The 16,772-nt window shown below is 43.5% G+C and overlaps 1 protein-coding gene across 1 annotated transcript in view; it reads left to right on the top strand.

Annotated features, from left to right (window-relative positions):
- The first annotated feature begins 235 nt into the window (after nt 1-235).
- hs6st1a (heparan sulfate 6-O-sulfotransferase 1a) overlaps nt 236-16,772 on the top strand; it is a 62,378-nt gene continuing 45,841 nt past the window's right edge. Inside the window, exon 1 of the mRNA XM_007576830.2 lies at nt 236-1,095. Within this exon, the coding sequence (XP_007576892.1) occupies nt 596-1,095 (500 nt within the window). The 5' untranslated portion in view covers nt 236-595. The remainder of the gene's footprint in view (nt 1,096-16,772) is intronic.

Genomic DNA, 16,772 nt, shown 5'->3' with positions numbered 1-16,772 from the left:
TAATAATAATAATAACTTGAAAATTACATGTCATTTTCTTTCCAACTCATAATTTTGGACTACTTTATTTTGGTAAATCAAATAAAATCCTGTTAAAATACATTAGCGTTCGTGTCTGTAACTTCAAAATGTGAAAATTTGCCGTAATTTCATTGGCTCGAAGGTCTGACGCAGCCGTGTGCCGTCAACCAACAAATTAAACCGACTCTCCCTTTCGGCGTGTTGTCGGAGAGAGAGGTTGAAAAGGTGGGTTTCGCGCTGCATCCTGGGTACACATAGCTCCGCTGTGATGCAGTGAGCTTGTTGTGTTGACTGGTAACCAGCGGAAAGTACACGGCGGGGAAGGGGTCTGCCACCGAGGGGTGGGCTTTCAGTGAGTTTTACAATGCGTCTTTCACCGAGTTGAACGCTCTCACAGAACCATGAACCAACTTCGCCGGTCGCCTCGGAACGGACTGAGCCACATTTGAGCCCCGACGACGAGCGCTTGTTGGCGGAGAGAGCGAACATGAAGCAGCCGAGCGCTCCGCTCTCTGTTGTCGGCTTGACTGGGAAATGGTAGCGTGCTGCAGGGACCACCGCACTGGGAAGGATCATGGTCGAGAGGAGCAGCAAATTCTTGTTGATCGTCATCGGATCCGTGTGTTTTATGCTGATCCTCTATCAGTACGTGGCCCCCGGGGTGATCAATTTCGGCTCCCCGCACGGTTACTTCACGGAGGACGACGAGGGGGACATCTTCCCCACTCCGGACCCCCACTACGTTAAGAAATACTACTTCCCCGTCAGGGACCTGGAGAGGACCATCGATTTCCAGATCAAGGGGGAGGACGTGATTGTGTTTTTGCACATCCAGAAGACAGGGGGGACTACCTTCGGTCGGCACCTGGTCCAGAATGTCCGCCTGGAGGTTCCCTGCGACTGCAGACCGGGCCAGAAGAAGTGTACCTGCTACCGGCCGAACCGCAAGGAGACCTGGCTCTTCTCGCGGTTCTCCACCGGCTGGAGCTGCGGCTTGCACGCCGACTGGACCGAGCTCACCAACTGTGTGCCGGGGGTCCTCAACAAGAAGGAGAACAAGCAGAAGAACCAGAGGTAAAAACCGGGACGTGTTTTGCTTTAACTAAATCCTGTAACGAAGCCCGGTAGTCCGGTATGTCTGGAAACCAGAGCTCGGATCAGTCTGATGTAGTTGGAACCTGCTCTGCAGAAACTTTTAAACCAGACTACTTAGTTTTTTATATTATTAGTTTAAAAATTCCTTTCGTAGCCTGTAAAGTTATAAGCTAATTTGGCTGGGGTTTTTTCATACTAACAAGGAAGGAGGGAGGCACCGTAATCAAGATTAATGGACTAATTAGAGATGAAATAGAATACATTCCACCTATTGAAACGTAATAAATTATTAACACATTGCATTCACTTTTAAGCATTTAACATTTATATTTATTCAGTAACTTTTATTGCATCAGAAGCGGTTTTTGGTTCTATTATTTCATATCAACCCCTGGAAAGTGTTTTTCTTGTCAGCAATGTCTAGAGCTGAACTGATCAGGCATCTTCTTGCCAATTCCGTTCCTTGTTTTTTGTTTCGTTTTAATTTTCAGGTGGCTTGTAAATGCACAGCAGAGAAACTAAAGGTTTCTTGCATAGAGGTCGTAGTTTAAAGTGTTCATTAAAGTGTGTGTTTCTAGTCACACATGCACCGATCACAAATGCATAAATCAGCCGATTTTCCCTTGTTCGGTTCTGGTGTTGGCCGGGTAAAATACTGGAGAATCAGTTTCTCAACATCTACTTTCATCAACTTTGTTTAGCTTAATAAAAAGTCAGCCAGGGGTTGTTATGCTTTAAGATATAAATTAGGATTATATTGTAATTTCTTTCTTTTTTTTTTCTATTTTTATTCTGATCTATCAGATAAAAACAGAGAACCAGGATTCAAAACCAACCAGGAAAGACTGATTGGAGTATTTATAATTCAAATTCTACTAATTAAAACCTAATAAATTATCACATTATCTGTGTCAAGCGTTCTGTTTTTGTTGTCATAAACATAAGCCATTTTCTTTAGCCTCTCGATTGAACCCTTTTGAACTTTATACATTTCCTTCAAAAGTATCGTTTTGACCAGAGATGTACCGATTAGGCCTTTCCTGGCCGATAACGACATATAGGCCTTCTGATTGATTAGATCTTCCCTATAGTTGTGACACCGAGTAAACAGAACCTTATTTAACAGCGTCATCGCACTATACCTTAACCCATCGACACAATCAGAGCGACTCTTAATTAATTAACAGATACCTTCTTATTACCAGATGGCAGAATGTTCTGGATAAAAGAAGAATGACCAGAATTGCTCGCCTCCTCTTGAAATAATGGGACGATAATGGAAACATTGAGACAGAGATTGATTGACGTTACCAGGCGTTCTGCCACAGATGCTACGGAAGCGTTGACATTTGCTGATGGATGCCAGTCAGAGGTTGCCCTCCCACCGAATTACACTCCGAGCTTTGGCTGATTTCATCGTAGGGTTGGTGTAGCACTCGGTGATAATCCCTTGTTTTGACTGCCAGATACTCAGACATCGATGCAGAGTCTTTTCAGGGTGTAACCCACTTTCCTCCCCACGCCTCCCCATTGTTGTAGCCCACATGCTGCATCCCTCACACAGACATATTGACGGCTGTATCAACTTCCATTTCACTGCACCCTTGCGGCCGAAGGGTGCGCTTGTTGAACGCCTTTGTGTTGCCCAAGCTTGGTCAATATTTCTTTTCTTTTTTTTTCTGACTTTTACTGATTAAAAGGACAAAGAAGGAGTCAGAAGTAAGACTCAAATTTGTTTGGGGTGATAGCTTCCCATGATGGCTCCAACTGGGGATCAGTGCTGCTGCCTGGGCTGGGCAGGATACTCTGGAACTGGGTGGTGGGGGAGGAAGAGGTGGAGGACCCTGCGGGGGTTTGGCTCCGCTCTAATCCGAGTGATTATTACTGCTGGGACTTACACACACACACATGCGCACATTAACCCTGGTATTTTCTACTCTGGCGTCAGCCCTGACTCCTGTGGTCTGCCCCCCTCCCCAAATCCCCGACTCCGGTCAGAGGTGATAACGTGCTCGGTCATTGTGCACCTCGAGCCGAGAGGTCGGCGCGCACGCGGGGTAAACGGGCTTTTGCCACTTTGCGAGCAACGTTTCGAACTCGCTCTCTTTGTGCACCCAGAGCAGAGCGAGGAGAAGAAAGGTCTGCATACAGAGACGGTCTCTGCCCTCAGGTTAAATCAGCTATCCGATCTGTCCTGACAGCAGAAACAACGAACTATAAGCTTAATAACACCCCGAAGAAAAGCGGTGCCTCTCCACATTATGTGCAACACAACAATGGAAACTAGAAGCACATTCTCTCGCTGTCACATCTACGTTTGCCTCTCGTTTTTGTCTCATTGCCCTCGTTTTTTTTTTTTCATTTTTCTCGCTGAGCTCATTGTTTTGGTTCCATCACAGCACCGCATTCATGCGGGGAGCGTTTGTCTTCGGGCAAGAGGACGAGCGAAAGTGTGAAAAAGATCATCTGTGTTCTTCAGCGAAGGGGGGCTTTTGCGTGTCGGCGTCGGGGCAAAGCTTTCAGATCAGCTGTATGTCTCGTCGGCGTGGAGGAAATCCACCCTCGGTGACACATACACATTGCACATACGGAACATCTGCTCACTTTCTCAGAGGAAGTGGTTTTGGAGTGAAATCTGTACTTATGAGAAGCAGGAAAGAGAAACGCGCTCATCCAGAAATGTTCGACCATGCAGCAGCATCGGCCCATGTGCCGAGATCCATCATCTCTATCTCGCTCCCTCTCTGCAGCTGGGTTCCCCTGCAGCTGTCCAGTGGATTTTCACGCAAATGATTCGAATTGCTGCAAAAAGCAAGTGTGAATTGAACAATTTAAAGATGGATTTTGACAACCAGATGTCCAGACTGTTTTAAAAATAAGTCTGCTAAGAAAATGGGAACAATTCAGTGGCAGCTAAAAGCATTTGGATGTTCACTAGCTCGTCTGTTTGAAGAACAGTTTATACTTTCCCATGTTTATTCATCGTTATGCAATAAATCAAAGTCCATCTGCCGTATAAACTGACCAGCTGCGCTCTAATGATGTTTAACTGCATCTTTCAATGTAAAATCCAACCCCCAATTTTTTTCCGAGAACATTTTTTTTACCCCTTAAGTTTTTATTTATTGCCTAAAACCTGATATATTCTGCCATGTACACAGCAAGCATGCAGAGGGTGAGCAAAACAAATGTAACTGTGTGGCCTTGATGCAAAACTTCCAACACTCCATACACACAATCTCTTTATGGTGGTGGCAGCATCATGCTGACAGGATGCTGCGAAGCTGGTGAGCTAATGATGGATGGAGCTAAAAACAAAAAATCTTGAACTATTTGTCAAAGCAGAATGGGACTCAACTATTTGAGCGTTCAATTTAATTTAGGGGTGTTGGAGTAAGGACGATACCCACCACTCTTTTCAGATCTGCTGTGGTAAAAAGAAAATGATGACTAGCTCATTTAATTCAGAATTATGTGCTAGTGTGCGATGAAATACGAGAGTTCAAAGTGTGCGAATACTTTAGTAAGATGATGTAGGTAAGGTGAAAGTGAGCCGGGCAGAGATGAGACGTGTGTGTGTGTGTGCCAAACGGTCGGGTCTGTCGCTGATCTGTGATTGGGCGAGGCGGAGATGAACAGTTGCGTTGTGGGAGAACGGATCTCACACACTCAGCAGAGCGCCGCTCACAGACCATCAGTCACTTCAAACATCTCATATCTGCTCTAATGTTTCCCGTTGATTCCTTGGATGAACTCACACTGACACACACACACACACACATATGCACACACATTTAGAGATGATTGCCACAAACAGGCCGTAATGCAAGCTTTAAGAGATGGGAGTTGTAATTGGTTAAGGAGGTTCCTATCACTTTACTCAAATTAGAGCCACATTTTGGGATGGATGGAGGGAATAGGGGGGCACCATCTGTCCTTTTGCAGGCTTGCACACATCTTCCAACGTTGTTGGTGCCTTTTTTTTTTTTTTGTCCTGCACTCTCCATTAGAGAGTGCCTTGGTAAGCAAAGTGATGGGGCTAATTTTACCGCCTCCGTCTCCACGTTCTCTCAGATCACCCCTTCCCTTTTCCCTTCATTTCCTTCTCACTCGCCTCCTCTGAAACACCCCCTCTCTCCATGCTGCCATCCTTCCCTCCATTCGTGAGGGTGTCACTTCATAATCAAACAGCAGGCTTGCTTTTTCGCTTGGTGGCTTTATGGCCAGGGGGGGGGCTCTGTCTTTCTCTCCCTTTCTGTCTCTCAGCCTCACTTCTTCCACTCCCCCTCTTTTCCCTGCCTCTCTCCATCTCTGCCCTCTTGTCTTTCTTTCCCTCCTTTGCCATCTTTCTCTCCCTTTCCCTCCGAGCGTGACTGCCGCATTAGAGGGAATGTCTTTTCATGGAAGATTTGCTGCAATTTCCAAAATGGCTGCTTTGCCTAATGGACAACTGCCTTGGTTCTAATGAGTGATTACATGTGTGAGGCTGTGGCGAGGGGGAAAGGGGTTTGCCGGCAAGGAGCGAGGCGACAGAGAAGGCGATGAAGAGGATGAGACAAGAGAGGAGCTGTCAGAGTGACTGAAAAGATAAAGGTCTGGGGGGGTAAAAACATTTAGCTTCATTGCTGGGGAGGGGGCTGGTCGATTAGCACGGTTGTCAAGCACTGGGCATTCCTCTTCTTTCAGTGGGTTTGTTTCAGATTCACTGCACAAATCTCTGCACTCTATGATGGCTCTGTGAATAAGCACATGCATGGTTGGGGGTTGGGGGTGGGTGGGCTGGGTGGTGAGGGGGCATGAGAGCGGATGCATGTGCATGTGGTTGCCCAGCGTGATGCCAGCAGTCAGTCAGCACGACCTCGAATCCAGATGAACTCTAGGAAGCTGCGGAGGCCGTCCCAGCTGATTGGCACAAACTAAAAGACCCAGGCGTGGTACTCTGTGTCTACGTGCTCGCACGTTCGCAAACGCGCTCTGTGTTTTTGGTCGGGCAGTTCTTCCGTTAATCCAATCAGATTAACTGGGTTTAAGCGCTGGCGGCCATGCTCTCCAAAGCCGGTTACGGCCGCTCATCCCGCGGCTGTGGCTGCACTACGCTCCAGCATTCCCAGCATCCCTCCATCCGGTTACTCCCTTCAGCTGTACTGAGCTCAGCTCTCCCTCCATTATGGGGCAAGTGTGATTCTCAGCTCTTGGAAAGAATTTACTCAGTATATTGGCAATTGAAAGCACTTCTGCAATTTGCTGTAAGCCGTGCAGCAAGCATGTGGACGAAAGTGATCTTGTCTCTTGTCAGATGGGTCCTACATTAAACGTATTGGCCATCCTCAGGAAAAAGCATGGTAGTCGTACCATTATGTTGTAGGGATGTTTTACTTTAGCAATGACGGAGAAACCATTGACCAGAAGATGAATACCTTCAAGGGACTTTTGGAAGAAAATCCTTTGGAGACTGTAAATGATTTGAGACTAAACACCTAACCAGACCTACTTTTTAATGGCTTGTTTTAGAATAGTCTAGTCCAGGGATGGGCAATCCTCGAGGGCCGGTGTCCTGCAACTGTTAGATGTCTCTTTGGTCCAACACACTTGAATCCAACAGCTGAATCACCTCCTAAGTGCAGTTAGGTTCTCCAGAGTCCTGCTAACGACCTCATTATTTGACTCAGGTGTGTTGAAGTAGAGACGCATCTAAAAGTTGCAGGAGACCGGTCCTTGAGGCCTGGAGTTGCCCACCCCTGGTCTAGTCAAAGTCCAATTTTAAATTCAACTGAGATGCCATCTATTTTGACTGAGGTTTAATTACACTACAAAGACCAGTAAAAATGCCTATTTTTACATTTGTAAAGAACTAGGTACGTTTGCACTGTGCAAGAGTACCGAGTCATATTTGAGGATTTAATTTAAACTGTAGGACAAAAGAAAATTGGAAAAATGTAGTTATTCAGAAATCACAACATTGATATATGTTCATACTAATGACTATTCTGTTCTTAGTTGTAACATTTTCAGCTAACTGACCCATCTGTGCCACAACTGAACAGTGAATGGTCTAGAAAATGCAAGCATAGTTAGATTTAATAAGGCTTTCATGAAATGGTCTGACTGGATAAATCTTTAGTTTTTAAGATGAGTTTCAGCAATAAAATTGTTATTTTGACTTTGCGCACCCAAATAACACCTCGCACACACAAACTCCAAGGCCTTAAATTCACCCTTTGATTATCTGGCCGACAGTTCATAATACTTTGGAGGAAGGGGCTCTTCAGGTTTTATGCCTCGCCCTTCACGGGACGGTGAAAGGATAGTCGACTCGAGCGCAGTCTCACACATAAAAGAGTGAGATATGTCCCCCATGCCTTTTCTTCCTCAGTAGCTCGAGGTGAGTGTTGACAGGTCCTTTTCAGCGATCCACCTCGCTGCTTGTTGACTACGGGGGTTCAGCTCGAGTTCATCCGCAGGTCGCCGTAACATATAACCCAGCCGCACGATTCAAAGTTTGGACTTGAGCTGCGGAGTGTGTGCGGATACCTCTGCAGGGCCCCACACTCCCAACACGCAGGGCTTATGGTTTGACTCTGCAGACAATAGTTTCGTTGTATTTGATTAGGACTGTTAAATGGCCTCAATGCGACCAAACTGTGGAGTATTATACTGTAAAATCAACTGGAAACCGGCAAGACTCATGCCAAGAAAAGGTCAAGTTGAGTTAAAGCCGATCCAGACGTTTATTTGTCCCAGCTGTTTCTCCCCTCGGCGCTTTTTAAAGGACAGGACAGGGAGCAGGATCCGCTTTTAACACCGACACCTGTCTCCATCTGTGGTCTGCAGCGGGCTACCGTTTCCCCACCCAAAGCCTTCATTATTGATCAGCAGCTATAGATCGGGGTGGGTTTTATCATCGACTTATAAAAGTTGAATGACAACAAAACGGAGCACAGAGCCTTCCTAAACCGTCTCCTGGATGCGAGCTCGGCGCGGCGGACGGATGGGAAGAGGGAGAAAAGCAAAGAGTGATGGGCTTCTTAATCATTACACCGCTTCTGGTAGTCTCCGTGTCACTCTTTCTGTTCTGGCCTCTGCGGCTGACTGTCAAACGTCAGCCCAACGCCACGGCTGAGTCGACTCGGCGGCCCCGTGGACAAATAACCGTGCGCTGAATGATTAGCAGACGTTTCTATGGCTGCTAATTAGGGCCGCTACGCTGCGGCGGCTCCGCCAACAGGATTACAGCCTATTGATTATCCTAGCCTAGCATTAGCTCTGCTAGCTAAAAATTGACTGAGTGATTAGTGGGCATTTCTGTGCTGGTTAATGAGTGGTGCTATGGAATGCTATGGTATGCTGTCCATGAGAATGGGATTACAGGCTATTAATCAGACAAGAGCCCTGCTGAAGTAATTACCCTGCCTCGAAGCAAAGTCTGACTAATTCTCCTTCCCGGTTTGGCCTCCTCTTCATCATCTGGTTTCTTTCTGCTCATCAACTCTGACTGCCTTCACCTGATAGTGTCCTATTCTTTCTTCCATGTCATCTACTCTTTCTCAGAGCCAGGGAAGGACAAAGAGAAAGCCATCCCCAGAGAATGCTCTCTGCATCCATTAATGGCACTTTTCTAGCTCCTGGATGTGACGGGTTCAGACAGGATGTCATCTGGGAGCCTCTCCTCCCTTCTTTTTCGCAAATAAACAAATCAAAGCATCAGTTCTTCTTCTACATTTCAGTGCATGCAAGTCGGCGGCGGTCAAAAGAGGCCCGTGAACGGAGAGGAGAGGCTGACAGGCGTGTTAATTGAATTGTGGGAAAAATGCAAATCGTGCACTGCCTTTTTAAGTTAATGGGAGGAGTTTCAGATAGCTGAGATGGTTTCCTTTTAGAGGCACAAGGCTTCCCACAAACACATGCAGCTGACTTAACAAATGTTATGAAGAAAATAAGCAACAGGCTTGTAAGAGATTATCACAGTATGATAAATGGGAGGAAATTCACCATGGTTTCACAGCATTAACAAAACACAAGATGTGCAAGTTTATGTCTGAACCGTTTACTGCCGTTTAATGTTATGATTGAACGTCTTTTTATAGGCATTTGGCGATACACAAATCCATTGAATTGAGTGCTCCTCTTGAGACGGTGCTCTATGTTTGATATGTTTTTTACATGTCTTTTAGTCAATTTGTATTGATAACAATTTACCAGTAGCAGGTTTGAAAACTCTCCTATGGTTTAAAGTTTTATTGAGATGCCAGTGAACGCACTGGAGTAATCTAAAGTTTCTCTGGCATATTGTTGCACTCTGCCGCTCAGCTGGCTGAAACAGTGAGAATGCACTTCTTTCTGTATGAAAAACACAGATATTCAGTGTGGAAATCTATGGCTTGGCTTTAATGTAGGGTTGTAAGGTAAAATGGATTTGGGAAGCTACAACCTGCATGGTAAACTGTTTATATAAAGGGAAGGAATTAGATCCTAGCCTTGAAAAGTGTAAACCGTCTCGGATATTATAAGTTATAACATTATTTAACTTCCCTCTGAGATAAAGTATGTTTAAATTGAATTAAAATTTAGATAACATAACTTCTCATTTGCTGACACCAGAAACCAGTCCAGGCTTTGACACATAATCATGTTTTGTTTCTTTGGGGGGTGTTATCCATTATGTTTCAAGTTTTCAGTCTTTTATCCATCTATGTGTGTCAGTGTGTGCATGGGAAAATCTAGATCACTGTTGGCATTCGAAAATAAAAACAAAGTGAAGGCTGGAAAGAAAAAGCAATTTGTCATTGCACTGCTCCTCGGTTGTGGCTTCACTTCGGGGAGGAGGCGTTCATCACCAAGGTTGATGCATCTTGAAACTGCACACATCCCCAAAAAGTATCTCTTGGTGTCTTTTTTTCCCCCCACATTTATGCACTAATAGAAAAGTAAGAAATGCAAAATAAAAATGTATGTTTCAGAGTGGTTCTTTTATCTGGTCTTGTTTAAACCATATGCTTTCACACCTCAGCTCTGATGAGCTTTATTTGCATTGCACTTTTCATGCACAAGTGCAAAGCGCTTCACAAAGCCAAAGTAAAAATTTAGAGGTATCATTTTTTTTTAGCCTCTTAACTTTTAAGAGTCAAACTTTTCTCTTAAGCCAAGAGAATAAAACAATAGCAGCTGGTAGTTTTGTTTCCACCCGACTCGTTTCTCATTTTTGTTGCCGTATCGGAGCAGTCATTGTTGAAGTGACTCCAAAAGTTCAAAAGTAGGACGAACCTTTCCTGTAGCGGCAGCAAAGAGCAGAGGAGAGAGCAAGTGAGCGTCGCCCTGCAGAATAAAGGTCAGTGTTAAAGCTAATCCAGTTATACTATTCTTAGTCTCTCTTCACCTTCTCGTCTCCTGCTGCCCTGCTTCCTGTTCCTCTTCTTTACCTCTCGGCGCTGTGGATCTGGGCCAGTCTTATGTAGGTTTCCCAATTGCAAGCAACAGTATATTTCGTTCCCTCACTCACTTTCTTTCAGTGTGCCTGGTATTTTTTTTTTCTTCGTGCCCTGTCAAAAGTTTTACTTCTTCATCACCCCTGCCAGCACACTGTCGTTGTAGGTCCCAAGCTCATGTCAGCTTCTTTCAGAGAGAGGAAGTGATGTGTCAGGATGTGCCTTTATCTGCCGGTGATCTGATCTGATGTGAGATTGAGATAAACACGGGCCGAGTGTAGAGTTCTTTCTCTGGGGAGCCGCATGATGGAAGAGCCCTCATTTTGCTTCTCCCCCTCTGTGGTTGCTCTTCTTTTTCTTTTTCTTCCTTCCTGCCTGGATAAGAGAAGAAAAGGGGGAAGAAAAAAAAAACCTGGTGGTCTTGGGGTGACTGCCAAATTACAAAGTGAATTCTAGGGCGTGGGTGTTTCAAACCTGTTCAACCAGTCAATCCGTTAAAACAGAACTGCTTTGATACCTCGTAGGAGAAGTTTAGGAAGTAGTCGTGTTATGTTGAGATCAGCCGTTTGATCCGTCAGCCTATGAAATGTGTCTGCCAGCAGCCTTGTGCTGTCTGTCAAGATGTCGAGAAAAACGAAGCTGCAGCTGCTCTCAGTTTTGTACTTTTCTTTAAATCAATTCGGAGAATTTATGGAGACTTTTTGAAGACTAACGTCCACTGCTGGGACATTTACAATCCAAACACATCTACAAAAGCACAGCACCTTGCCAAAGTATTCACGCGCTTGTTTATCGTTTCACACTTTGTCACACGACGACGGCAAACATTGTAGTTTGCTGGCACTTTATGTGATAGACGAACACAACCGAGGTGAAGTTTTTTTTGCACATAAAACTCTAAAATGTGACACTTATTCTGTTCCCACAAAAAAAAAAAAACATCCAGTACAATCAGACGCCCGTTAATTGTGCACTCCACACTAGAAGAGTGTCGAGAAGAACATCTTTTGGTCAGAAAATGAAACTTTTTGGCCTGCCTGCAAACGCTGCGCATCATCCTAGCATTCCTAAGATACAGTCACGCATGAGAAACTAGCTAAAATGGGCGAAGCTAATTCTGGAAAAAAAAGAAAAAACCTAATGAAGGCTACAAAAGATTTGAGACTGGGACAGAGATTATAAACGTTACATTAAGAGCTACAATGGAATGGTATATGTCAAATATTTTGGTGTAGTCAAAGTCCGACTCAAAATCCAATTAGGAATCTGAGGAATGTTATAAAATTGTTGCTGTGTGTGCAGGCTTTGGCTGTTTCAAGCGGAATTAAAAGCACAATATATGTCAGATCTTGCTTTCTGAAAACAACATTTAATCATTCAATAAATAAATTAAAAAATCCACTACGTTGTGTTGCTCCATCACATAAAATAGTAATACAGGAGATTGGGACTTTAGAGTGACACAAATTGGAAAGTTTAGGAGGTAAATGGGCTACAAATAAAACACTATACAGCACTTTAATAACAAGTTTTAAATATTTGTAGCTTAATAACAATGTTTGAACTTGTGTTTTGAACTTTATTCTCATATTCCACAAATGGGGTCACTTCTAGATCAAAAACATCGCTCTGTGCTGAAATCCACCTGATTTCCTAAACCCCTGGATTTGAGCTGTTAACAAAAGTTGTACAATATATTGTAATTTTGAGCTCACAAGAAACTAAATATAAAAGAAGCAAAGCCAGATTATTTAGACGTATTAAGACTTGAACAAAAGAAGATGCAAGATTAAAACACAAGGGAGCTTCCACAGAGAATAGTCCAGATTGCCTCTTAATCTACTCAGCAGACAGCTCATTCTAAGGCTGCAGGGTTCCTAGTCATGTCAATCCCCCCCCTCTAATAACCCTCTGATCTGCTGGAAGAAGGTACTGCAGGGTGTTTTGGAGGCCCGCTCTTCTAAATGTGTCCCATCCAAAGAAACTCAACTTCTGGGAGTCCCTTATTTCTGTTCCAAGGAAGAATAAATGACTCAGAACTTCTGGACCGTGGTGAGTTTGGTGAAATTCAACAATAATAGAAATCCATTACCTGGAAAAATGAATAAAAAGCAAAATGAGGTTGCTTAAATGACGAAAGCTTTGTGTCATTTCCTTAAAATTTACCAGAAGAAACAAAGAACAAAACAAAAAAAAAAATTTTTTTGTAAATTAAAGGGACAAAATAATCTATCACCAATTGATTACTCGAGTAATCTGCAGATCAAATGCCGAAAAAGCAGATTTGTTTTTAATTCATTAAATGCATCACAATTATTAAACATACATTTGCACTTTTCTTTGAGTTTACAAAAAAATCAGATGAAAGGATAGAAACGCGGGAACTATCTTGTAAATCATTTATTTTTGCTGGATTCCAAACATTATGATAATTTCTCTGTAAACGCCTATTAGACTGTAAAAAGCCTGATCCATACATGTTCACTGCGTATCCAAAAATAAATGGTCGCCTCTCGCTACTTTTGTATTTATTTGCTAAAAGATGCAAGTAGAAACGAGTAATAATGATGTCCTAAGATGGGAATGTCACTGAAATCATTGCGGAGTTGGACTGCATTGTGCAGAGATCCATCGCTCTGCATGGAGAGATATTTGAAACCCATTTAAAGTTTAAAAGCCCCAGGCTGTCCCTGTAGTCCAGAAAGTTGTCTCTCCATCACGACTACGCTTGCGTGATGCCGTCCTTTGCATTTTGAGCACCATCATGCAAATCCTCCGAGGCGCCCATGCAAAGAAGCAGACCATGCTGCCACTCGCACACACTCTCTATCCGTCCACACACACACACACACATCCTGCCTCCATCGCCTCCAGACTTTATGGATGTTTTGCCGTTTGACGTTTTGTCTCGCTGAATGTACCCCCTTCCTGCGTGTTTTTTTTTCCTCCCTTCCTTTCCCTCTTTTTTCCGAGCCTTCGCTCTCGGCCGTCTTTTGTCCGGGCATCTCTTCACGCTTGACCGGCCTTGCTGTGACTCTTGACTTCAAAGAGCTACTTCATTCATCAGTCAGTCATCAGAGGGAGGGGGGCCATTCAGTGCAGCACTAAAAAAGAGGGAGGGGACGGAGGGAGAGTGTATGAAAAAGAGAGGGGGAACGAGGGTTTGAAAAGGGAGCACAAGGGAGAAAGAGGATCCGTTCTTGACCGCGGGGGACCTTAGGAGGCGGAAAAAGGGAGAAAGGGCCACACATCCACCCATACAAAGTCTCTGTTGAGATCTAAACCCACTCTATCGCACCTTTTATTGTTTTTGCTTTAAACATGATCCCTTGCTCAATTTTTCCATCCATCTGCGCTTTTTCCTCCGATTCTGATTTGAGCTGGCAGTGCAGTAGGGTGTTGATTCCCGTTTCATCTCATAATCCCCCTCTCCGCCTCGTTGTGCATTTATCCATCTCCATCACTTTGTGTCCTGCGTTTCTAAATTTCACCTTCTATCATTTTTTTGCTCATGCTCGGTGACATTCTCCGTCTTTAGAGTGTGTGTGTGTGTGTGTGTGTGTGTGTGTGTGTGTGTGTGTGTGTGTTTTGAGGTGGCTGCCTGGCCAGTTTTCAGGTCAGTGGGAATTGCCATTGCCTCCCTTCTCAGCTGGAGTCTGGCTCTCACTCAGCTGCACACAAACACACTCTCTCACGCAGATATGAACACTTATTGTTCACCCCGCTGTCTTTGTGCGAACGTTTTAATCCATATGCACACGTAGCCGCGCGGCCTGCTATACACACGGCCGCCTGAGCCTGTAAAGGTGCTCTCCTTCAAGGTGCGCCGGGTTGCTTTTCATCCATCTTCCGTCTCGCTCTCTTTATTTGTATTCTCCCCTCTTCGTAATAAGTCACGGTCTGTTTTTGTGGTTCCTCGCTTTCGGATATGACTCACTTTGTTTGTGTCTGCTTGTATGCAACGTCTCGGTCTGCAAAAAACCTTTTTGTATAGTTCTTTTTTTTTTTTTTTCTTTTGCTTTGTTTCTTTTTAGAGTGGCAGTAGCAATTATGTTTCTTCCATTTTTGCTTTGTAAAACTTAAAATATTCTGTTGTCTGCCCTGAGATAAGTGTTGAAGCAAATACTTGATGTGGTTCATTTTGCGGTAAAACAATAATTAGTCACCAGTGGGAACGCAAACTGTTTTAGGTGACACACACATCCCAGCTTAGGTCAGCAAAGTCTTCGTTTCCATGCGGATGCTGTTTGTTGCTACATAAAACACAATTCTCAAAGTTTCTTATTTGACTTTATCCCAGTGTTTCAGTTTTAGAAATCTCTTCTAAGCATGAGAGATTGTCTTGGTAGCATAATCTTGTGCTACTCTAGTATCATGATGTTTACCAAAAACGCCAAAACAAAAATTATCTAATTGGTGTTGTATAAAACAGCAAAGCAAATATGCTTCCTGCAACTTTTCAAATGATGTAGCAAATCATTGTTACAGCTGTAATAGTAATTGTTTAATTATTTATTGCTAATTTGAATTTGATGCATAAACTTTAGTTGTATTGAGTAGGTCGTGCCTTTTTCTGTACTGATTTAAACAATTGCTGTAACCTGATATGAATTAGTCAGGCTATCTGCTGTTGGAGCAAATTACCTTTAGTAAGTAGTAGTAAGGTGGAAACCTTTAGTAAAGCTTCTAAATGTTTTAGCCAGCTAACCAGCAGCGTGCAGCAACAGATATGAGTTTTATCCGGCTATGCTCTAAGCAGAAAACCAGAAAAAAATTATTTTACTTCATCACTTTTTCTGATGGCTCATTAAATAATTTAAACCCCCACAGGGAGAATGGAGATCTTAAGCTGCTTTGAAACTGTAAGGTCTAAAAATTTTGGCAAAACTCTCCCGTTCTAGCCAGCCCACGCCTAATGTAATGTAAAATACAAAAAGCAGAGGAAGCTGTCTCTGTCTGGAGCCCAGAATGAGTCAACTTTCTTCAGAGATTTTTAGAAAAATGTCTGTGATGTTCTTTCTGTTGTTTTTGACAAGAGGCCTAATAAATAAAATGCCTATTTAGACTCTTGTATGAGCTCATACAGTTGTCCTGCAGTTGGCTTGGAAACTGCAGTGATTACATCTGGTTAAGAATTTAATTGTATCTTTTTATTCCTCATTATGGGTGGTGAAGAGGTAGACGTTTCGTACGGAGGCGTCGGTCCTTGACTCAGACGTCACGGGTTCGAGTCCCGGCCCGATGACCTTCGCCGCATGTCTTCCCCTCTCTCCAATAAAGGCCACCAGAGCTGATAAAACATTTACAAAATGTTAGAAATATTGAAGCAGTGAAACACCGGTGCACTCTGGTCACTCTAAAACACAAGAAGGGTAAAATGTGAAATTTGAACTGTAACATTTTTTAAAACTTGTTACACAATCACTGTTCTTTTATATATTTACATGCCGTTTTGAGAAAAGGTGTTAAACTTTTACGACAGTTCAGAGTACAAGGATGAAGTCTTATGCAATATCCATAGTGATTGGTTTACTCTGTACCAAGCTACAGAAAATTCACACTGCACTGGTTGTGTTGTACTTTACTGGTAATAACTGTCTTTGACCTGGATTTATGAGTAATGAGCCATTGGACTGCTGAGTTTGTTTTCTGATGTGTGCACAGTCTAAACACAGAGTTGAAATTCATCAAACGGCAACAAAGGAAAGAAAGCATGCTTTTAAGTAGCTTTGAAACTGTTGCCGTGCTTTTCTTGCTTTGACAACAAAGAGAAAATGCACAGTCTAAGGATGTAGCAAGTTGTTGTGCAAGTATTAACACGCCTATGGAGAAGCATTTTACTTTGGAGCCAAATATGGTCCCTTGAATATCCTAACCTGGCACCGATGCAGACCAATGTCCACAACAAGCTTTCAGAGGACGCAGGCCTGGAGATATGCGAGTCACATGTCTTTATTAAGCTCTAGAGGTGAAACATAGTTAATGAAACACCTAATTATTTTCCTGTTTGTGTTACTTGGATTGCCAATGCGAGAGCGCTTGCGCGTCTGTTAATGTGCAAGCAGCTGCATGCCAAAACAAATAAATTAACTTTATAAGTATTCATCATCATTAGTCACATACTCGTTCTGGTGCTGATGAGTCAAGTCGTGGTGTTGCCGTGTATCCTGCGCAGAAGACTTGCTGCAGCTTGCCTGCATAATTCAGCACACATGCATGCATGTACACACCCAT

This window comes from Poecilia formosa, unplaced genomic scaffold, assembly GCF_000485575.1.
Source record: "Poecilia formosa unplaced genomic scaffold, Poecilia_formosa-5.1.2 Scaffold8, whole genome shotgun sequence".
NCBI lineage: Eukaryota > Metazoa > Chordata > Actinopteri > Cyprinodontiformes > Poeciliidae > Poecilia > Poecilia formosa.
This window is presented reverse-complemented; position numbering and strand designations above follow the sequence as displayed.